Source organism: Chroicocephalus ridibundus, chromosome 2, assembly GCF_963924245.1.
Source record: "Chroicocephalus ridibundus chromosome 2, bChrRid1.1, whole genome shotgun sequence".
Lineage (NCBI taxonomy): Eukaryota > Metazoa > Chordata > Aves > Charadriiformes > Laridae > Chroicocephalus > Chroicocephalus ridibundus.
This window is the reverse complement of record NC_086285.1, coordinates 53719190-53742198: the sequence shown is the minus strand read 5'-3', so window position 1 is coordinate 53742198 and position 23009 is coordinate 53719190. Positions and strand designations below refer to the sequence as shown.

Genomic DNA, 23009 nt, shown 5'->3' with positions numbered 1-23009 from the left:
AATTTTTAACTTACTTTTTTTCTCCTCAAAACTTGTAGTTACAATTATTGTGTCCTAATTACGGATAAAAGTTCCTGGGTATGAAACAATATATCTGTAATAAAACTTTAGCATTCTGTGACTTTCATTTCCTGTTTGACATTTCATAGCTGGTGGGATACTTGGAAGAGCTGTGTTGTGATGAAAATGGAGTATACTTATTAGTAAAGTCAGGTTTTAATTACTCTTTTGTGTGTTATAAAACCAGATTTTGTGTGGTTGCCAGTTCCTCTACCCTGACTGCCGTTCGCTTAGCTCATTTTTATAATCTTTAGAAAGCGTGTGTTGTCTGGAGGGCCAGCCAAACAGGATGCTCAGGAGGCTGAATTACATGTCCTGTTCCCTGCATGCTCTTCCTCCTCCCCCAGTGTGGCAGTGTATCCTCCTCTAAGTCCTTCGTGAAATACTGCTGCTCAAGGTTTGCTGTGCTTTGAGGCTGGCTCTATAAGGAGAATATCAGCTGTCATTTAGCCGGAGGGGTGAAGAGAAGAAGCTAATGAGTAAGGAAAATGGTGAGGGTAGGAAAGGGTTGTTGAGATCCGCATGGGAACTGAGAGGGTTTGGAAAGGAATATGGGTTTCCATGGGATGTAGTGGGGAGTGAGACCTGTTAGGATGGGCACAGGAAGAAATATGATGTGTGAAGGAGAAGAAAAAGAACCAGGAGAGCCAGTGTGAGGGAAAGAAGAAATAAGAGAAAGTGATACATGTGAGAGGGAAAAGAAAGGATGCAAATGGAAGGAAGAGATTTGAAAAGGAAAGGAGATAAAAAGAAGATGTTTTTTTAGCTCAAGAAAGGCTAAGCAAGCAGTTTATAAAGTGCGCTTAAATAAACTGAAGTGGTGAAAGGCCCTGGGCCATAGTACTTTAATATTGAACTTCTGAGAGCACTGCGAGAAAGAAGACTCAAGGATGGCAGATGGCAATAGCTCCCTGCCATGGGCATGACTACATAGGCAAGAAGAAAAAGCAGGTATGGACTTCATTCAAGTGCAAATTGCACATGGTAGCACTGATGTGCTGACATGCTCCAACAGACAATTTTCTCTTTTTCCTATGCGTTCAGTTGAACTAGAGGAGGATGAGTGTATATCTGATTTTGACTCTTCTCTCCTGGGTCCCCTCTTCTCTGCTGTGGAATTTTCTGGCCAAAGGCACTCTTTTCCCAGTTATATATTGCTTTCCTTTAACAGCTTTATTCCATATGAATATGTATCAGAAGGCTATTGTGACTTTTCAGTGGAAACTCATTAAAACCTGAAAGTTGAAAAGATTAACAGAAGTGTTTCATTACAATGTCAATGCCCAGATCTATTGCCTTCTACTGTGTTAGAAGGAGATGCGAATTGCAAGCACCATGAGTGGCATGCAGTTTGAAAGTCCTACAAAACACCTCAAAAGCCCAAACTGTGCAACACTAACAGAAGAAGCAGAATGATTCATTGATGCACAAATATTAGCTCAAAAATTTCTGGGGAATCAGATTTACCAGATATCATCCACCAAGGGAATCCTTCAATAGTTCCATGTTAGGTATTTTGGCTTTTGTGTTGGGGAACAAGAATTCCTCCTAAATTATTACGGCCGTGTCTACAAAGACAGGCGCAGACAGATACAAGCCTTCTCTGTGAAACTGCCAAACTGGCTGGAATAAACCAGCTCTGGTCTGAAAACTGTATAGCCTTATTAGGCAGGGTTTATTAGCTCAGGCACAGTGCTGTATTTATGCGACTATATGGCTTCTGGACTGGAGCTGGCTATCATCCCGCCAGCTCAGAAAGCGGTCTGAGGAAGCTCACATCTGTCATGCCAAACACATGTTCTAGAAGAAGAGTGGAAAAATCCTGTTGGGACTGGTAACATTGCAAAATGCAGTATTATTAGTAACTTTTGTACTTTGGGGTTGGGTTTTTGATTATTTTTTGCTAGTGCACTAAGGAAGTTATTACTAACAGAGCTCAGTTCTTTAAGAGAGGAATTTGCCTTAAAAGATGGGTGCAAAGGCATCACTTCTGTTTTCCATGTTTACATGGTACTGATTCATTTCAGCAGTCCCTGGGAAGCCTACTGCAGAAAGTCTTTATTTTTATTTTTTAAACTGTTGATGAAGTGGAATGTTCTGGATCAATCACACCACATGTTAACAACTGAAACACTCAACAATAAAAGCCATCCAGGGAACTTAAACAGCAGCCATTGTACTTTTCTGATTTTTCCCTTGACAGCGAGTTAATAATGCCATTATAGACTGCCTACAGCAGAAAGTAAAGTCATCATATCTTCTACATGGCATCATCTGAAGGAGAAGGAGGTGTTTTGACATACCACATCCATGTGTGGTAGAGCAGAGCTGCGGAGTGCTTACAGATGCCACGGCTGCTGAGGGCAGACTGTAATATATTCTCATTTGCTCTGGGGCAGAGATGAGGAAGTGGAAACGAGACCTCAGCCAACTTTCCTCAAACCCACCAGCTGAGGCATCAAACAGAGCTCAGATGGAATGAACAGGCCGGCTATTACTGCAGTCAAGCTTTGTGGGATGAAACCTGTGCAGCCTGAAAACTGAAGCTCACAGACCTTTCTATATGGAAACTGCATGTACTGAAGCCTAAAGTTTCAGTTTGTCGTTGATCAGTTAGAGATCCTTTGAAGGGAAACTCATTTTCGGAGAGGAGGGAGAAAAAGCTTCTAGTAAATAGCCCCTTTAAGATAGTTCACGTTGTGTGTGGACAATCGCTATCAGTCTTTGAACATCTTGGTCTACTTTTCTAGACAGTTAATACATTGTTTGCAAAGCTCCTGGGAACTCCGCACATTTTTGTTTCCCCTTTTAGGGAGATTCAGTCTCTATTCTTAACACACTGTGCAAGTGCAGAGTTTGAAGTGAATATAACGTTTCACTGTATGCTCAATATTTTGTGCATGTTTTTGCCACCTTCTAAATTTCCCATTTCATTTAAATTTCATTTTAGTTATTCCTTTAGTCATTTAAATTTCATTTTAGTTGCTTCTTCAACGTGCATAAAAGTTATCCTGCAGAGCAAGATAGAAATGTAAAGCTGGAAAAAAGTTCTCAAAAGATCTATGCCCACAAGCAGAATAAACCTATCTGTCTAGAACATTGCTGAAAGATGTTTTTTCCAATCTGTTCTAGAATTATGTTCAATAAAAGATGTCTCACAGGGTTTTTAGGTAGCTTGCTCCTGTGCTTTCTCATGCTTAAAGCTAGAGGACTTTTTTTTTTTTTTTCCCTAATATCTACCTAATATCTAATATCTATCTAACATTCAGCTGTTGATTCTCTACAACTCCATGGTCATTTTCTGCTGCACTATCCTATTTTTCCAATTTTTTGTTTGTCTATTTAATATCTGCATCCTAAGAACTTTGTATGCATTCTTGCCAGAATTCCTTCTTTAGGGGTGCTTTTCACATAGGTATAAATGTCATAAAATGTACAAGAAGTGAAATTTGCAAGAAGTTGATGCTGTTTTGAAGATCACTTTGTTACTGGTGAAGAGGAACCCCTTAAATTTATGATGCCTTAGCACGAAGACTTCCATCCTCTGTGATACACTCTTATACATATTTAATCTTTATGAATAATAACAGAACTGTAATGGCACTCTAAGGCAAATCCTTACAACAAACCAGCATTTTTTTGTCCGTAACAGAACTGTTCTTTAAAAAATCTGGACCTTCAATCTCTCTCAAAATGGAAGAAACCTTCTTAATGGAACCATCTCTCTGTAAATAGTAAGAGGTGATTCTGGATGCTTGAGAGTCCCTTGCCATCTATAAACTATTTTATCAGTACTTGTTTTTGCCATCAGCATAGCTGTTAGAAAGAATAACAGGCTTTTATTCGCTATCGAACCATGTATTATTCTCCATACTAAAAAGGCAGGATATAAAATATTAAGAGTTTAAATATTGATCTGGAGGGGGTATAGTGCTTTTAGCTGAGCCCTCAGTGGTCTCTTATGTTGGAAATGCATTGTACTGTCAACTATATAAATCAATGAATAGATACTGGAATCATTAAGTACAAGAATACTCATTCTCAGTGATCCCTTGGTAAAATAGCATAAAACGTGGAAAGAACTGATTTTCATTTTTTTAAAAAATTGTTTTAGAAATGGTGCTGCTGAATTAACAGCATTGTTTTGGTTTGTTGCAATATGCAATATTGAAAGTATAATCTTAGGAATAGAAAGTCTGAATGGTGAATGACGTTCCTTTATCTTCTTTTTTCTGTGGGAGTGTGACTGATAATAACCGTCTGTCCTTGTAAATGTTTCAAGAATCTTTGATAAGAGTCATTGTAAGAAATAAACAATGCTAAGCCTTAAATATAAAGCATAGATCTGCTTATAGATAGAAACCTTGCCAAAGCTTTATATACCGTCAGCGGTGTTAAAATTCTCAAAAAGTTCAAGACTGCTAGGAACTTAATACCTTTTTGATTAGGAATTTTGCTACCTTTGTATTTGTGATGTAAACTAAAGTTGCATTTAATATACTGAAATCTCTTTACAAGAAATTTTTTCCTCTAGATGATCGTCATACCAAAATGTGCTTCTTGATATTTGCAGTAGACACCAGGCAAACAGATATGTAACTTTCCTTGTGTGACTCTATGTAACATGCATATTTTGTTCCTTTTAACTGCCTTTCAGCAACCCAGTGTAAACACGGTGCAGTTTATGATACCTGCGGTCCTGGATGTGTCAAAACATGTGACAACTGGAACGAGATTGGCCCATGCAACAAGCCCTGCGTCGCAGGGTGCCACTGCCCGGCAAATTTAGTTCTTCACAAAGGAAGATGCATCAAGCCAGTCCTGTGCCCACAGCGATGACATTCGTTCTCTTTCTGCGGACACTAACGTGGGTGTCGCTGACCCCGTCGACGCTCACAGCCAGTGAAGGACTCCAGCTGTTGGTGTGCAGATTCTGCAAAGTACACGTCTACTCACAGAGTGTAAATACCTGTGTGTGTATTTATGTGTGTTTATGTATACACACGTGGCACCTGGAAAGATTTATAAATGTATACTGTGTGTATGTAGATACACATATCTATACACAAGTGCCCTAAACGTAAGTACAACCCATATATTTATATATATGTCCACACACACAAATATACATCATTTCTATATATCATAGAAGGATGAATTATTATATGTATATTTTTTGCTATAAAGTTTATGTATTATTATTTCTAGGACCCTGATCTGTAAGTCATTGTATAAATAAACCAGGTGTTTTTAATATAATATAGTGGCATGAAAAGATTGGATGACTTTGCCATTGCATAAGTTTGTCGTTTCCAAGGAAACTTTTCTAGGGCCGTAGCGCTGCCAGACTGGATTAGTTTCAACACCGAACCTGGATTTACAGTTGTACAGGAAACACATTTCTCTGGAGATGGAGGATTTATCTAGGAATATTTCATGCGTACCTTACAGCTGCATAGTGATTGGTGACAGTGCTTAATCAGGCAGAGAAAGCTGGGGATCGGCTTTTATGCTTTACTGAAATAACTGTGCAGAAGGATTTCCAAAGCTGGCTGGCCAACTGCCAGCATAGAGATATTTCTTTTTGGAACGGCACCAAAGAGTCAGGGGCCAGATTTTCAAAAGTGTTTGGCACCCAGCAGCTCACTTTGAAAATTTGACCACTTCCCATTTCATATCCTAATACCCCGTCTCTGTTGTTGTGTTTGGCAGTAGCTATGAATACACAATAAGGAGTTTGAAGAAAATATTCATGTACGTATTAGCCCCTTTAACATGTTTGAAACTGCTGGGTTTGTTTCATATTTCCCCCAAATATTATGCAGAAAGCAAATCCCACTGTGAATTGGAGTGTTTGATTTCAGTGTGCCTTAAAACATGAAATAATGCCGGGTTTAGTAACTCATTTAATTTATCAGCATGGTTTAGAAGAAAGACAAATTCACCCCACCAAAAAAACAGTAGAGAATGTCGAAAGCTAATTGGAGAACTGCAGTTTATTTCCTTACTGGTCTATTGCTTGAGGTTTATGAACATGTGGGCTCTGTGAAGTTTGCATGACTTTTGAAGTCTCCCAGGGGAGAAGCAATAATATGGGATTTCATTAGAAACTGTTAAAAAAGCCATACAACTTTCTCAACCCTGAAGGGACGGAGGGCTATTTTTCTTCCACTGGAAAACCTCTTGTACAGCCTGATGGAACGGTCTCTGGAGATGACAGAAATCTTTGGGCATCTGATTTAGGTTTATAATGAAGTAATGTCCTCCCACACAGCTACTTCCATTATGCCTCGCATTGAAATTGCACATTGTAATGCTTTGAACAATTTTCTCCTCTAATTTTTCACTCTCCAGGAAGTTTCGCAGGGCCTGAGTTTACAGTGAATGAGTGGGTGCAACACGCTTGGGTTATACAACCTGTCTGTGATCCCGTCCTGGAGGAAGATGCTGAGTGAGCCCGGTTAGCTTAGGCACCACACTATCCAAAATGCTGCCCCACCACAGTGTAAAAAAGAGCTGGGCAAATAATGCCAGGAGCGTTCCACAGACATTTGTCCAAATCTTAAATAAACTCAGCTTGATCTTTTTATGTCCCCTTTGTGTTCGTTTTCTCGGAACAATCAAATAATTTGGTTTTACTGGCAGAGGGTTTCGAAGCCACATACACAAGTGCACTGGGAAGCAGCATTGCAAATGTGCAGATCCCATCAGAGCAGGAAACTGGAAGAGTTTTATGTGGCTCATGTGATAATTGAATGGCGAAGCTGAAATTTAGAACAATTGCAGTTGGTCCAAGGAGTTAAAACATAAAATGGCAGCCATTAAAATAATTTAAAGCATCAGTTAGACCAAAGAACATTTCAGCCTGTGAGCTTTCAATGCTGAAAGGCGGGTCTAAACCATTAAAAGGTTATTTGCCCAGCTCTAGTTTAGGATAGATTTTCATTACTGATAGATTTTCATTACTTACTGCTCAGTGTTTCCAAAACAAAAATACAGGCAAAGTGAATTGCATACATGAATGGTGTCTAGAACTGTCCTTCCCTTTTCTTCTCCTGACTGATGAAGGTGAATGGAAGGTGAAAGGAGAGCCCTCCAGCTCTCTCAGTCCACTGATCGCATTCAAGCAATGCTTAATTGACGCCAGGTGAAGAGGTGACTTCAGTCTATCTGTAGGATGAACTCTATTTTTAAATCTTAAAATGGTTCAGTTTGAAACCTGACCTACGGGTCATCTCAAAATGAGGACTCATTCCTCGGTTTAGCTTTTTCACATCTGCCTAATTAAGGGTAGCCCCCTGCTTTTTGCTTTAGTGATGCATACTGAGGAGGGAGAGGAATGTGGTTTTACCTCTAAGCTGTCTGATTGTTCCTTTATGGTGCTGTAGAGCTTTTTCCTCCAAACTCTACAGTTTTCAAGGCAACAGTAAGAGCTGTCATCTGCTCAGTTCACATGTACGGTCTAAGGTAAAGGACTTTGGCTTTTCTAGAAATTGTCCCCGAGTTTCAACTTGGCACAGATTTTATACCCATATCCATAGTTACCCTGTGCCCAACCGAGCTATTCAGACTACATCGGTCCCAGCTGAGGCTGTCTCACTCCACTCTTCTGTTTGCCTCTCCCAGGCTTTTCAAAAGTTGAAAGTCTAGCCCAATAACACCAGTAACAGCATTACCACTGGCCTCATAGGGTTTGGGCTGCAGCCCATCTTCCTCCTTAGCGCAGCGTGCTTTCTAATTCTGCTGTCTTGCCTCATTAAATATTACCCCTAGGATGCTAGAGCTGGAAACTTCCTGTGTATCACTGGGGATTTATTTTTGACAAAACTCACTGATAATCCAATTTTAGTGTGCTAAATGTGTTTAGTCTGCAATAATGTGTTTTTAATAATAGAGTAAGGTTGATAATCCATATGGTATGTCCACCATGCAAAACTGATGGTTGTGTAAATTTTGGTTTTGATTATGCTTATGTCAATCTGTGCATACAACTTTGTGCCAATTTGTAAGGTGAAATATATTTGAAGGAGCAGAGGTTCCAACAAAAACTGATCCAAAAGGAAAGTCTGAGAAATAGCTCTGTAATCCAGTGGATGGAATCAAGGAAAGACTTGGATCAATAGCTTTGCCATTAACCTGCAATGTGTTCCCTGGCAAGTCATTTAGTATTCTGTACTTCACTGGGAAAATGAGGCTCTGGGTTTATGCATCTTTTTTAAGTTTATGGGTAGAAAGTGTTCTGAAATGCCATACTTCACCAGGAGAATGTCAGCTGGTATTTTACCAATCTACTCAGGTCTGCTTTGCGTCAGGTTGTCCCATATCTCACATATCATTGCTTGAAAGTCAGCTTTTACTTCCTCCTCGTTTAATTTCAATTGTGTCTATTTTTGTCATATATATTGAGTCTTATAAACCATGGAGACAAGCCATAGCCAAGCAGAGCAATTTGAGTTGTAGCCCAAGATGCTGTAGGTACTCCCACATCTTCCAAGAACACCTTTCTTCTGCACAGTAAGATATGCACTTGGAGTAAAAATGAAAAGATTCTTAATATCATACCCCTATCCTTGCATCACGTCAGTAGTTTCCAGTAGATATCCTAAAAGAAGTTTGTTCTCATCAGAGGCTTTTCTTCTTTTTTTGAACACAGGATTCAAATACAGTTTGACACTGCTTGGCCTCCCACTGACAGAACCTGACATTTGCAATAGCTGGACTGATCTTGAGTGACTGTATAAGGGTAATTTTTTTGCCTTCATCAAAAGTGGGCAAGGTTATGTCAGAGCTAATGGATATGAGAATAACAGCCCATGCATTTGCAGCTGGACAGGCTGGAAAGAGAGGCAGTCAACAGTATTTAGCACTGAAGTCGTGAGATGTTTCACGTATTTCAGGAACAGTCCCAGCTTAAGGGGGCATTATGCCAAGGTCTCAGTATTTGACAAACAGGAACTTTATGTTACATACTGCTGATCAAATGCTTGTTCTTCTATCCCTGGTTTTACCATTTTAGAAAGCCCTGTGGCAAAAGAGAAGTTTCTGCTTCCTTACAGAACATTTCTTGTCTACAACTGCAAATTTTTCAGGACAGAGGCCTAACTGTGCTGCCATTACAGAACTCCTCCTCTCTCTGTGTGAACGCTGTTGCACAGATTAGTATTTCTAGTGCAATAATCACCATGACACCTGAGCACCAAACAGTGTCTCTAACAACAAAATAAGATTCTCCTATGAACACGAGGTGGCTCTTGATCCCTTGGATGGCCATGGCACTGTGTTTGAATGAAGATGGTACAATAATGTGAGGAAGTAAAGAGTCAGGATGGCAGAATAGGGGTAAGAGGCAAATGAGAAAGGAGGAATTTTTTTCTGTGTGGATATTTTCACCTCTAAATGGGAAGAACTAAACTGAAAGTGTTCTCTGACAAAGGCAAAGTATGTCCATACTCCCTGGGCAAAGAAACCCCCAACAACCACCCAAAAAACCAAAACCAACCACAGCGGAATTGTATGTTGAGATCTGAATAGAACAGGTGTATATTGGTAGGTATAGAAATCCATAATTAAAATAAAACCATGAGCTTCTATTCCTACTTTTCTCTCAACCTTTAAATCACAGTAGAAGAAGTCAACAAAGTTAAAGAAAGGAATCTTATTTCCTGGGCTGAGCTGAGGCAAACGTCTGCAGAATTCGGTTCTTGTGCTTCCACTAGCACAACAAACCTCGTTTTGTTTCCTCCAGGATGCGTGTTTTAGTGAACACACATCATTTCCCAGTCTACAACTGTCAGACGAAGGCTACAAATGCACTCTTATAACTAGTCTTGTTCCAGGCTTTGAGATAAAATTGCAAGTTCTACTTTCTACTAAGAGGGCACAAGTTTCCTTTTTGACGATACTGCTTTTACCAGGCATCAACATTGCTTGGCATCAGGCAGCATCTTGGAAACTTTAAGCAATGTTAAATGAGACACGTAGCATTTGCTTTTTGCTTGACTTTACCCTTGTCATTATGCATTACCAGTTAGGGCTAGCCCTACATACAGGAGGAAATTGCCTCTAATGGAGGGCGTGTGTGTGGTGGGAGAGTGGTGGCATTGTGTAATTACCATTATCATTGATAGCACTTTGTATTTCCCTAAGCGATGCTTATACCTGGGCATCAATATAATTTGGTTTTGCACATGCAAGTGAAATGAAGGGAATGTAGGAATTTCCCACCCAGACAGACCCACATTTTTTTCTTATCAAGTGGTGAAGAAATGCTTCAAAGTGTTCCTCAAAGAACGGTATGTAAGCCTCGTAATGGACAGCTCTGCAACAACCTGTTCATAGCGGTAATTTAGCCTTATATTCTGGCAGTAAGTGGTTGGTACTTTAATGACCCAATCACTCAAAGCACTTAACTATGTGTTCAAACTTTGAATAACCTCGTTTGCTTCAATGGGGCAACATGCATGCTGACTTCTAACCATATGCTTAAATGGTTTGCTGGGTCAGGGCCAGAGTGTTCAGCATCTGGCAGGATCAAGTACTAAACCTCCTAGCATGATATTTCTTATTTCTTCATGATTTCTAGACATAGATCTATTTTATGATCATGCTGCTATCTACTGCTTGAACATCATAGAAGTCAAGGCTTTTTGAAGCCTTTTGTTTTAAGACTTTAGAAGATCGAAGAATTTTTTTTCTATTGATTTCCAATGCCAACGTAATAATTTCTTACATTACATTGTGATTTCCTACCCTATTTTATTTCTTGTTATTGTTAAAAGAAAGGGGCATACTGGAATTTGATTTTTTTTTTCTTTTGCACTGGTAAAAGTAGGGAACAATTTCAGTGAGTTAACTGTTGCTAGCTATACTAGTTTTAAACTGGTTCGAGATCATACTAGCACCATCCTGGCTTTATAGCTGTGGTGTGGCTGCCCTCAATTATTAAGAGTTCTAATTGCTTCTAGCTATAGTTCAGTATAAAACACTGATAACATTGTATTAGAATAAAAGCCCAAATCAGTAATTTTATAAATGAAGGGGGAAAAAGTGATTTGTTTTACTTAATTTACTTTCACAATAATTTTAAAAATAGTACTAATAAGGAAAAAGGAAGAGTGAATATAGAAACTGATGAAGAAAAGAAAATCTAGAAACGAAAGATTTTTTTTTAACACTTAGTTCAAGTGCTCAGCTTCTTTAATGACTATCATTGAGTGTCACTCAACAAAAAACTTGGTTGGGTTCTACAGAATATGGATCAAAACCCAGAAGTGGATAAGTGCTGATGCAATTCTTACAGTTAAAATTTCACTGTGTCTTGCAGGGAGTGAAATAAGTAAGTAGAGTTTGGAGGAAATTTTTTCTCCTGTCTTAGGCACCTGAACGTTTGTTTGCTAGTTTGGGGTATAAATGTGGAGGTGCTTGAACCCCACCATGTCTGATCCACAGCCCTGACTTCATGCTGGTGTGCATCAAGAATAACTCTAGGGGAACCCATACAGTTATACTTATTTCAAAAGACAAATGTGCTCTTTTTTTTTTTTTCATTTCTTGTTCATTATAATTAACTGTTACCCTGCAAATGACCAAGGGGAAGAGAAGCTGCAGGGAAAATTACAGTGTGTATCACATATATTAGATGTTTGAAGCCATTAACGTATGGATGGGTTACTTGAAATATTTTATATGCAATTTGTGGAGAATGCTCTGTAGTGTCAAGAGCATCACTGCAGAATGTTTACATTTTAATGTTTAGAATTGCTTTGCTTACTCATGCTAAATTTTTAACAGATTTCACCTGAGGTGCATTCATGTAAATATGAAATCTATTTAAAATTTTACTAAATTTTTGTCTTCAGTATGTCTCAGTTTATACCGTTGTTGAATTTAAAACGATTATGTAGTTAATGTATCTTACAGAACTGCAAAACTGTGCAGTAACTTTGACATGGCTTGTCTTTGAGTGTCTATACAGTTTTTGCAAGAATATTGTACTAATATAATTTTGTAAAAGTAGGATTGTGATGAGTATGTTTGTAAAGACATTATTTATTCCCTTATAAACTTAATATTTATTATCTTTATGCAGATAAATATTGATGCCTGATTATTTCATAGCTATCAGTGAAAACTGCTGTTCTGATTTGCAAGGTCTGACTCAGAAAAGCAACATCTCCCGCACAATGGTTGATACGGTGTTCTCCTAGGAACTGATGTTATTTCTTGGGAGGGGAGGGAGGAGCCGTGCAGACTGTTTTTCTTTACTTTTACCTGTGATTTGGGAGCTGGGATTTTGGGACACTTTGTTCAGCTGGTGAATTGTTTATGTGGTATCAACTTGGCCAAGTTACTTCACCACTGTTTGCCTTAGTTTTCCCATGGGTGGAACAGAAATGATAATGCTTTAAAAAAATCACAGAATCTTTAGGAACAATGAATTTGTTAGAAATCCATTGATCTGTGCTTGGACAAGGCTCCTGTTAATGTCCGTTGGGCTCCAGATCAGGCCTCGCAGTTGCCAAGTATATTTATTTTTTTGCAAAGAGGAACCTGCCCTACTTCTAAAAGGGTAAGACCGTCATGAACCCAAGAGGCCAGGGCTGAGAGCAGGCCTTGCTCTGCACTGAGCAAGAAGGTGTCCTTCTTTGGTGGATTTCCTTCCCCTGGACCGAGATGAGGAGAGCGTAGAAGGTAAGAGATTCGGGAGCTTGTTTGCTTTAAATTCATAGGACTGCAGGTGTTGCATGCTCTGTAGCTATGAGACTCCTTGCTTGTTCTGGACTAAATATATTGATGTTAAGTCCTCACTGACAGGCTGCTTCAGTATTGTGAAATGCTGAATGTTCATTTTAGGGAGGGCAGGCTCATCTCACCAGTCTTTGTTCCGTTAGGGGGATGGGAGGGCATGGCAGAAGTGGCAAGGTCTGTAGTTCAAAGGCTGGGTGATCTGGCCCTACATACTAGTGTACCAGGTGACTACTTACATGGTCACATGTAACTTTTCCCCCAAATTACCACTCAGTGGTGATGGTTACTCCCTATTATTCTTCCTCCCCAGATTGGATGCAGCAGTAATGCTGCAGTATTCTTTTCCTCCCAAGTGCTGGGAGCGCAGTCTACAGACTTTATCCTCGCTTCTCTCTTGCCAGACTTCACTTGGCCCTTGACATAATTAAGCTCAAAAACAGTGAACATCTGTCTGCCCAACATGAAGGCTTTACAGACTGACCTTTTTCAGAGCACTTGAACTGTTCTTGGGACAGGGTAGAGGTCCCATGGTCACCTCTTGCAGCTACAAGTGCTCTGACCCTCAGTGCCTAGGATGCAGTACCAAAGATGTCCAGCTTTACATAGGAAACCCCTAGAAAAGACCAGGATACAATCCACAGGTTCAGGATGGTGTTCAGCCTCGACCCCCAAAATCCCACCTCCCTGCTGTCCCTCTGCCTCACCCACTGTCCCCCTCCAACATGTGGTTTATGGGTCCTGCCGTTGATGGCCTCCAACCTACGCGGCTCACATTCATTGCTGGGTAGATCCAGTGTGGCCCTGGAATGGAAGCAGAGGTACAAAATGAGAAGCTCTCTTAAGGCATGATAGGCAGAAGAGCTGCAAGGGCAATGAGGAAAAAGAGGACAAGGAGCTCCAGCAGAGCACCTTTGGGGCTTAGGCCCCTCCACTCCTGCTGTCTTGTTCATTTGGGCAGCCTGTTCCTTGCACGTCACAGCAGCAATCCTTCCCTCCCTGCTCCTGTGCAACACGTTCTGAGCTAGACACCTTCTGACACTATTTTTTTTCCATTTTTTTCATTTTTTTTTATTTCTTCTTCAAAGAGAAAAGTGTTCTTTAAGAAAAATATGGAAGAAAGGGCTTACAGAGAAGCTGAGAAAAAAGCCTAGTGGCTGTTTTTCATTTAAATAGTCTCTAGGTTTATTTATGCCTTTCAGGTTATTCACTTAAGTCAGACTAATGCTTGGAGTACTTTTCTTCGTCACTTACAGTTCACCATCAATAGAGTTGTGATGTTTGTGAGTATTGGTAATAATTGTTCTGCTAATTAAACCATACTGAAAAGCTAATAATCCCCATTTAGGATTTTAAACTGATGCATAGCTTCTGTTCTTATCATCGTGTCCTGCGGTTACCACACATTAAATTTGCCCTTGAAAGACAATGCTTTTGAATTGTATTCATCCTATTTTATTTAGTACATCTGGAAATCAGGCTCAGCATCGCTAATATTTCTCCATCTCCTTCCACTGTCCTATTCTAGAACATGGTGTTTCATAATGCAGTTTCTCCCCCAAGTGTCTCTCCTGGTCTGTGGTCGATATGTAACTGTGCATAGATAGATAATGCAATAGAAGAACTATATAAATGCAGTTTTAACATTCCAGAGCTGAAATAATGTATTTGATTGTGGGCAGAATTTAAATAATTTTAATTTGATTTAAAAGCTGGAAAGAGAATATCGATTTTAGTTGCTATTTTCTGAATGTACAGCAGATGGTGCTTAACAAATACGCTTTACAACCAATGTCTGAAAACAGCAAAGCCTGGCAATTTGAATTTTAATCATGCTTCCTGGTCTCTTCTAAATGAAAAAACAGCAATTTGAATGGAAAGCCCCCAAGAGGGCTGACTTCAATATACACGATGTGCACAATGTTTGAAGGATGGGGATACAATAAGAGTTCTTCCAAAACAGCCTCTCGTGTGCTATAAGGAACTATACATTTGGAAAGGAATTAGGCATTAGCAGGATTGTTTCTTTCTTGGTTGTTGCCCCTTCCCTCCAGCCTCATCACGGTTTACTTAACTAATGGGAAGGATCCAAGCTCCCAAGTACTACATTCCACATGGACAAAAGAATAAGAAGAAAACGATGTGATGAGACCTAGTCTGATGTTCCTGAACTCTCATTCATTTACCTGTCAGTGAAAGAAGGGTTTTTTTGTCTGCTGGCACCAACAGATGAGCCTGTGCTGTGGCTCTGGGCAGCCCTTTCCCAGCGTGGGTGGGACCTGTCTTAGGACTAAACCAGAACTTGCGTCACTGTTTCCCCTCTTGGTATCTTATTAGCGAGATAAGAAAGGTGCTGTGACTCCGAGGTGCTATTTACATTCTGCAGTGTCAAAAACTTGAGATTTATCTCTAATAAGGCAGCTGTCATTAAATAGAAGCATAAGCTACCCTGAGCCAAGAGAATAAAATGAAGGGGGACAATGAGTCAGAAAGCTAAAGAGAGTTTACTGACGTACATAGTAAAGTTTTAACTAGGCTTTACTCTTTTTGAGACCTGTTTTTTTTCCAAAAGGCGTAATTTCTTTTTACACAAAAGCACTTATTTTTTTGCATTACTGATGAAAGTGAACATCTCGGAGAGGGAAATTCCTCCTGCACAAGCATTGATAAGGTATGAACAGCAGGAATACAAACATTTACACCAGTCTCCAGTAGTGGTCTATCAAACCCAACCTTGTTGGATCTCTTCTTAACCCTGAAGGGTACTTAGCTGCGGACTGTGAGCTGTAGCAACAGCCACACAAAACCCATTGAGAAGACCTTTCATGTCCACATAATTGGCCTAAAATCTCTGGAGTTGCACTGATGTAAAAGAATGGAGCATTTTTCAGATGGTCTGCTTGCCTGCTAAATAGCCAGTCATACTGCAGTGCTGCCCCAGTTTCTCTAATTTAGGGTCAAAACTTGATCCCATATTAGAACTGAGACAATCGGCCATGTGTGGAATGGGATGGGGAACCCATACATCTTATGGGCAGTGGTGGGGGATGCAGTCCTCATCCTTGCCTGCAGCAGTTTTAGAAGCCAAGCCAGCCTTTAAGTCAAGGTAATGCAGCTGCAGGCCCAGGGCCGGTGTTAAGACTCCTTTAAGAGCTTGAACACATGAATTGGATGCTTTTCCACAGCATCTGCACAGGGATGCACATGATGACCTGCCAGTTGGCCTTGGATATAGAAGTCTCACATCTGCAGTAGATTAACTAGGATTCAAAAACAGAGTGATTTCAAATATGGGCCTGATCAGATTAACTTTGAAAATACATGGTGCCACAAGATGTTATGAATCATACCTACTAGTCCAGGTAGGGAACAAAACCCATCAGCTTTGCTGATTAAACCAAGCCAGAGTCCAGGTTTTAGAGCAAAGGTGAGCTGCTCATTTATGACTCGTAGCCGCTGAGGCCTGAGTGGAAAAGCTGCCACCAATTCAGCAAAGATGCTGAAGATCTACCAGGACCTTACACGTGCAAGCTGTGTGAAGAGGCCCTTGTTCCTTGCTCTGGAGCTGAAGGGGGAATGAGAATGCATCTCTCTGGCATATGACGGCACGAATGTTTATGGGCAATGGGAAATGATGTGAATTTATCTGAGGCGTAGCCAAGGAGAAATGGCCAAATTCTCTCTGAAACCATTATTACAACAGACAATTAAAGGAGCCTCTGTTTCATCATCCTAAGAACATTTTGAGGAGTAGGCGATTACAGCCAAGATCGTTGGGAGCCTGTGTGCAACCGAGTCTCTGTCTAACCACCATCTGCAGCTGTTGGCCCACCTTCTCCCTTTGTTTAAATTTCTATTCTCCACAGGCCGCTGCAAGCAGATCACAGCGCTGCTGAGGCAATAATCAATACTGCTCTCATTTTAATTTGCTTGCCGCTGAGAAAGCCAAGTTTAATCCTGAAGTTTTTGCAACAAATTCAGGCAACAGACTGTGTTGTTTAAGGTGCAAATTCATTACAGTTATAAAGCTGTAGGAAAAACATTCACTGGTATATTAATCTGTCACAAATGTATAGCATCTACTCCCCTCTCATCAGTCCCATTTTGCAGAGTACTGGGCAAATGCCAAAGTGGACTGCAAAAGAAATCTTTTATGGGCTGCAGTGAGAAAGCATGATTTACCCAGTCCTGAAAGGGTGTGCTCTTGGGCATGGAATCAGATCGCCCCAAGTGTGTGCACACATATGTGTATGCAGGTGTGATGGGGGGGAAGTCACAGAAGAAGTAGGATCGCTATGGCTGTATCATACGATGTAGAACTCATTGCCCATTTTAATGGTGAAGGCAATTTCTCCTTTCCTCCCAAAATCAGAATATCCCTTGCTGGTATGGAGAATGACAGGGTTTCTCTCTCTTGAGTCTTCTCAAGGTATTCAAGAGAGAGTTGCCATTTGAGCCAAAGTCCTCCTGCCTGCTTCTACTGTCCCTACCACAGACAGTAATGTCCTACTGCAAGCTGACCAGAAATGTAGATGTGGCCCTCCACAGACTTGCTTCAAAGGATGGTAAGAGTAAAGCAGCACTAAAAGACTCACTGAGCAAATCCCTGATCAATCTGAAAGGAGCAAGTTTTACTGCTGTATCTACCAGTAGCCGATCAGAACTTGTGCTCTAAAATTTTTGTATTTAGGAAATTTCAAAGCTAAGGGAGCTGTATTTAGCGTCTCAGTTTCTGGGGGAGAAGAAAAACTGAAAGTGAAACCAAGGTAAGTTGCAGCAACATTTATAGTCTAACACATGTCTCCTTAGAAAGGTATGTTCAGACACTGTGAGATGGGAAACTGCTTGGCTGCAGGTGAAATTTAGAAAGGAGGTGTTAAAAGGAGTTGGGTTTTTTTGTATTTATTTAGAAGGGAGGTCTCTATTATGCTTGCATAAATACAGCTGGATTTCAGAAGTTTACCCTATTTTCTCAAAAGTGAAAATGGTAACTTGGAGTTGGATGCAACTGGGTGTCCCCAGAAGCAGGAGTTATGCTATATGATTTAAAGACTTAAGAGTTGCTGTTTCTTATCTTTGTGTTTACCTCTACCACTGTGAAGTGCATTGATCAAACTGAGAGAAAGCAACTTACGTCAGTGAAGTTAAGCGAGTGTAAACTCCAGCTGGCTTGGAGACAACATATAGAAATAAATTCTTACATATACTACTTTGAACACTGAACTGGCTCTTGAGGTGTCGTGTAAGGCTGTGGCGGCTGCCATTCAATCTACATCCAAGACTGGCTCTCACTGACACTCACCGGTATGCCATGTACTTATTCAGAGAAAACAGAAATGCAAGTACACATCTTTGTTTAATGTCAATTGGATCAACAGAAATCAGTGTCCCCAGGCACGGAGCAGCATGATTAAGGTCTGAGCAGGAACTCTGCCGTGGGTCTTGGCAAACCGGCGGCAAGGACAGGGGCTGGGGCACTGGCTTCATTGCGGTTGCGTGTGACAGGAATCCAAAACTGAGCAAACAACAAGAGAAGGCTGCGCAAGGGTGAGACCGAAGAGGGGTAAGAAAAGCTTGTGGTGCCCATGGCAGACTTTATCCACACTGAACTGTGTTTAGAAAAGCTATATTTTCTGCTGTCTTTGTATGTAAACAGGACTACAGTGTCAAAACCAGTAACTCCTTACTCCAGACAGACAAACATGACCTACACAACTGATTCCTAAGAAGCAAAGCTTCCTGTTGTGGCTAACTGCTTAAGGATTAACACTTAAAGAAACAAAGCAGGTCTTTAGATGAGATGCTCAATAGCATAAGTTCGCACAATCTATTTCTAGCATAGCTCCAGTGAAATACTAGGAACCCTACCAGCCTGTATCAGCTGACATAGTCGTCAGCTCCTTTCACTATCTACCATCAAGCCATCCAGGGCACTGTCTGCACTGTCCACTGTCCATTATGTCCACATAAATGCACTTGACCTGTCAAAACAATGATTTTTCTCCCTGCAAGGGGTAATTATGACCACAAGTCATTAGGAGAACAACAGTTATAGAGCTTTGATATTCCACATTCAACTCCTGCAACCCTTCCAAGTATGGGGTTTCCTTTCACAGCTGCCAACGCTCACCTCCTTTTGCATTGTCTCTCACCAGCTCCCACTGCTGTGACTTTGTATTTTGCATTTACTGGCCTTGACTCAGTTTGAGAGGAAGAAGATGGAAGACTAGCTAGGTGGCTCACAGCTCTGCCTCAGATCAATGCTATGATACTGTGTCCGCTGCAGGGTAGAGATGACCGCTTTGTACCAGTACTTTCTGAAAAGACCGTGAAGAAACTTTTCCAGACTTTCATTTCATGATTATCTATCAGCAGGGCCATCAACAGGACAGAAATGAAAGTCTTTAAGATTCCTTTTCAAAAACAAAAAGCCTGCAGTTTTCAGAAAAAATCAGAGTTATTAGTCAAATAATCTATTTGCATAAATCAGTATTACTTCTGTAAAGCAGCATTGACTGTTCTTGACATTTCCTAGCTCAAGGAGCAGCAGTCCATTGAGATGGAAAGCAGCTATGACTTCGTCTTTAAAGTAGCCCAAACAACAGAGCCAGATCTGGACACTGGTCGGATGAGAACATAATGAAAAAATCCAGTTTATACTGCTGCGGGACTAACTCCAGTTTCTATAGGCAGCTCTGAAATGAACCAGGCAGTGTAGCTCCAAAGCCACCCTCTTAATGTGTCCACTTGATTTTTTAATACCCTGCTGCTATATCACGGACAATCCATGCACAAACCTCAGATTCTTCTTAAAGCCAAGGTCTTTATTAAAAATATTAACTTATCAGCCACACAAAATACATTCTACAGCAAGTTTCTGCTTTCTCATATTGCAGTACTTCCCAGCAGCCACACTCAGCTATTCTAACACCTGAGCCTCTTCCAGATACTCTAGAAAGTCTAGTTCTAGACGGTCTAGAAAATCAGTCCCTGCTGAAAGACAGGACAAAGGGCTTTTCACAATTCATGGTAAATCCATGAGAAGAGATCTCTGAAGTTTATTACACGCAACGACTGAACTAAGACAATGCTGAATGTTCATCTCCATAGTGGAATGAATAATGACTATGTTACCAGAGTGATGTGAAATATTGATTACAACTGCCTTATAAATGCTTTTTCCCCTGTAATTGTATCAGCAACTTTAACTGAAACTCTACACAGCAGCTACAATTTTTCTACGAATTTGTAACTGTACTCTATGGAACTTATGGAATAAATTACCTATACTAGCAGGATTTTTATTTGGACTGTAAGACGCCAATAGTGCATTTCTAGAAAGCTATATACATGGCTTATGGCATTTAAAACCAAAGTAAAAATATTAAAGGTTTTTTTGCTTATTTTTAAGACAAGTAACAACTTTGCAAATTATTCTTTGCAAATGGTTTTCATTAGCTGTAAACAAGTTACATAGCATTTCATACCCATGCATTTAATTGTAAAAAAAGTTTGACTAGAGTATTTTTAGAACACAGTTACTCCATGAATTTGGCTTTAAGGATTCCCCTACTCGTTAGATAGAAAAAACAAGAGAAAAAAAATTTAGATGGGTAACTTTGAAGACTGTATCTAGGTAAACTGCCTTTATTAGCTGTAAACAATCAGAGATTTTTGTTCTGAATACCAAAAGGCAATTTAAATTCTTCATAAACCAATTAGTTCTCAACAAGTGGTAACAGTCAAGGAGGTAATATTGTAGGTACTAACAGATTAAGGCCTAACTTTTGTGGGTTTTTTTTTGTGTATGTCTTCGTTCCAAAGAGATTAATACATAAAGGGATTTTGCTTGGAAGGTGTAAGCTTAGGAAATTAATTTTGAAGTTTGTACACGCAGCCATACATCTAGTGTATAAGGTTTTTTCCTTTGAGGACTGCCTGGCATATGTGGCCACATCTCAAGATGCAGCAGCTCCCAGTTTGGCAACCATTTAATTTCAGGGGTTTCTTCCAGCAGGTGAAGAGGTGCTACAGGCAACACGGTACATCTGCTGAAAGAATGCCATGTGCCATGTGCAGTACAGTAAGTCAAACAACACCCTTCTCATCCGCGCTCTTAAGGCAGTGGTCATAGAATCATAGAATGGTTTGGGTTGGAAGGGACCTTAAAGATCTAGTTCCAATCCCCCTGCCATGGGCAGGGACACCTCCCACTAGACCAGGTTGCTCAAAGCCCCATCCAGCCTGGCCTTGAACACTTCCAGGGATGGGGCATCCACAACTTCTCTGGGCAGCCTGTTCCTGTGCCTCACCACCCTCACAGTAAAGAATTTCTTGCTAATATCTAACCTAAATCTCCCCTCTTTCAGTTTAAAACCATTACCCCTTGTCCAACCCCTACACTCCCTAATAAAGAGTCCCTCCCCATCTTTCCTGTAGACCCCTTCAGGTACTGGAAGGCCACTATAAGGTCTCCCTGGAGCCTTCTCTTTTCCAGGCTGAACAACCCCAACTCTCTCAGCCTGTCCTCACAGGAGAGGTGTTCCATCCCTCCAGTCATCTTTGTGGCCCTCCTCTGGACTCGCTTCAACCAGTCCGTGTCCTCCGTATGCCGGGGGGCCTCACCACCCAGCAGAAAGTCGAGTGCTCCGACACTCTCAGGGAGCCGCTCCAGCATGGCGGCTGTGCCGTCACCCTTGGGGCTGGGCTGGTCAGGGCCTGCCTGCTGGGCCGTGGCCACTGAAGGCCTGCTGGTGAGGCCCAGGAGGAGGCAGTGGTGGCCTCCCCTGGCCTGAGCGGCCAGGGCAGAATGTGTGGGGGACCGTGGGGTGGTGGCCAGTGAGGCCAACAGAAACATCCACCCAGAGACGCAAGGTGGGCTGGCTGTGCCAGTGTCTCCATACAAAGCAGTTTGTGTTTTCACTGCCTCTTCATGAAGAACTGCTTCTTCCCGCTGTGCTAATGCTTCCCCCCCTTCCCCGACCAGTCCTTAGAGCTAAAAGTAATCTTCTTTCTTGATTATTGTGATCTGCTTTGCTGCAATCTCCATCAGGGCGTGCAAAATAATTATCCGGCTCGTCTTCACCTGCTGGTCTGAAAATACAAGTGTTTTCTCCCCACTTGCTTGGGATTCCTCTGTCGTGTCAAACTCAACTGTTTTTATTTCAAGGCCCTGGCAAGAAATGAACAACCCCTCCTTTACCCAAATTTTCAGCTGGAGTCAATATTTTTAAAATTCCGATTGTGTTGAATAAAACTCTTGATCAATAAGTTTTTATTTCCCCGTGTAGTCACAGGCCTTACAGTTTGATTTTCCAGCTGTCTGTGCAGGTTTCTGCTGCCATTGTGGTTTGAAATTTGGAGCTTTAGCGGATGCCTCACAAGGGAGAAAACTGAGCATCTTTCTAGACAGACAATGTACTTACAGTTTTAGTTTTGGAGTGTTTTGACCAGCAGTTGTAAATGTACCTGCTCCAGCACATTTTCATTTTCTTTCAGCTCAGTGTCACTGCAAATATATATTGCAATGTGAGTTGATGAATGTTCTTCTCCTTAAGGAGGAAAAGAAAAAGTTGTATTGTACAGATGGACAAATTTTGCAGAAGTACTGCTGTAGAGGTGGAGGAATGTTGCAGCATTTCAGTGTGACCGATTTTATTTTCAGTCGAAAGGCTCCAGCAGGGAGGGATGCTATGAACAGCAAAATGGCTGAAGTAGCAGAAAAAATGGCTTCCAGAATAAAGTGTTTGCCATGTGTACATTTATTTATTTATTTTGGCAAATGCATGTGCATAAAGGTAGTGTCAAGGGACTTTGTTAGGGAACGGCTTCTCTAAACCATTTTCCAGTCATGATTTCTTAGCTGCTTTGCTGCACAGCCTTTTCTTCAGCTGCAATGATGCTTGCAGCAAAGTCTCCTAGAAAGCTAGCTTAGGTTTTCTCTAGTTTAGCAGCATGATGACGCTCCCCACCAGTGGAGAAAAGTGGTACCACAGAAACCATAGCCTTAAGTGGCAACTAAGCTCACAAGGAATAACTAACCAAACATCTTGTCAGTGGTAACTTGCAAAACTTAGTCTAGTTGGCTTGGTCTTACAAGTCTTGGCTGACTTAGTTACCACCATAAACAAAGCTTTCCTTATAAACCGTTCCTGTTTGATAGAAAACTGTTGGAATATATACAGTTGGTGTGTACATATGTAGTA

At 40.9% G+C, this 23009-nt stretch overlaps 1 protein-coding gene across 5 annotated transcripts in view; it reads left to right on the top strand.

Moving 5' to 3' along the window:
* Positions 1 to 14065, top strand: part of BMPER (BMP binding endothelial regulator) — a 156164-nt gene extending 142099 nt beyond the window's left edge. For all 5 annotated transcript variants that reach the window (XM_063325511.1, XM_063325514.1, XM_063325512.1 and 2 more), the window contains one exon: positions 4718 to 14065. In XM_063325511.1, the coding sequence (XP_063181581.1) occupies positions 4718 to 4899 (182 nt within the window). In that variant the 3' untranslated portion in view covers positions 4900 to 14065. The remainder of the gene's footprint in view (positions 1 to 4717) is intronic.
* Positions 14066 to 23009: the final 8944 nt, after the last annotated feature.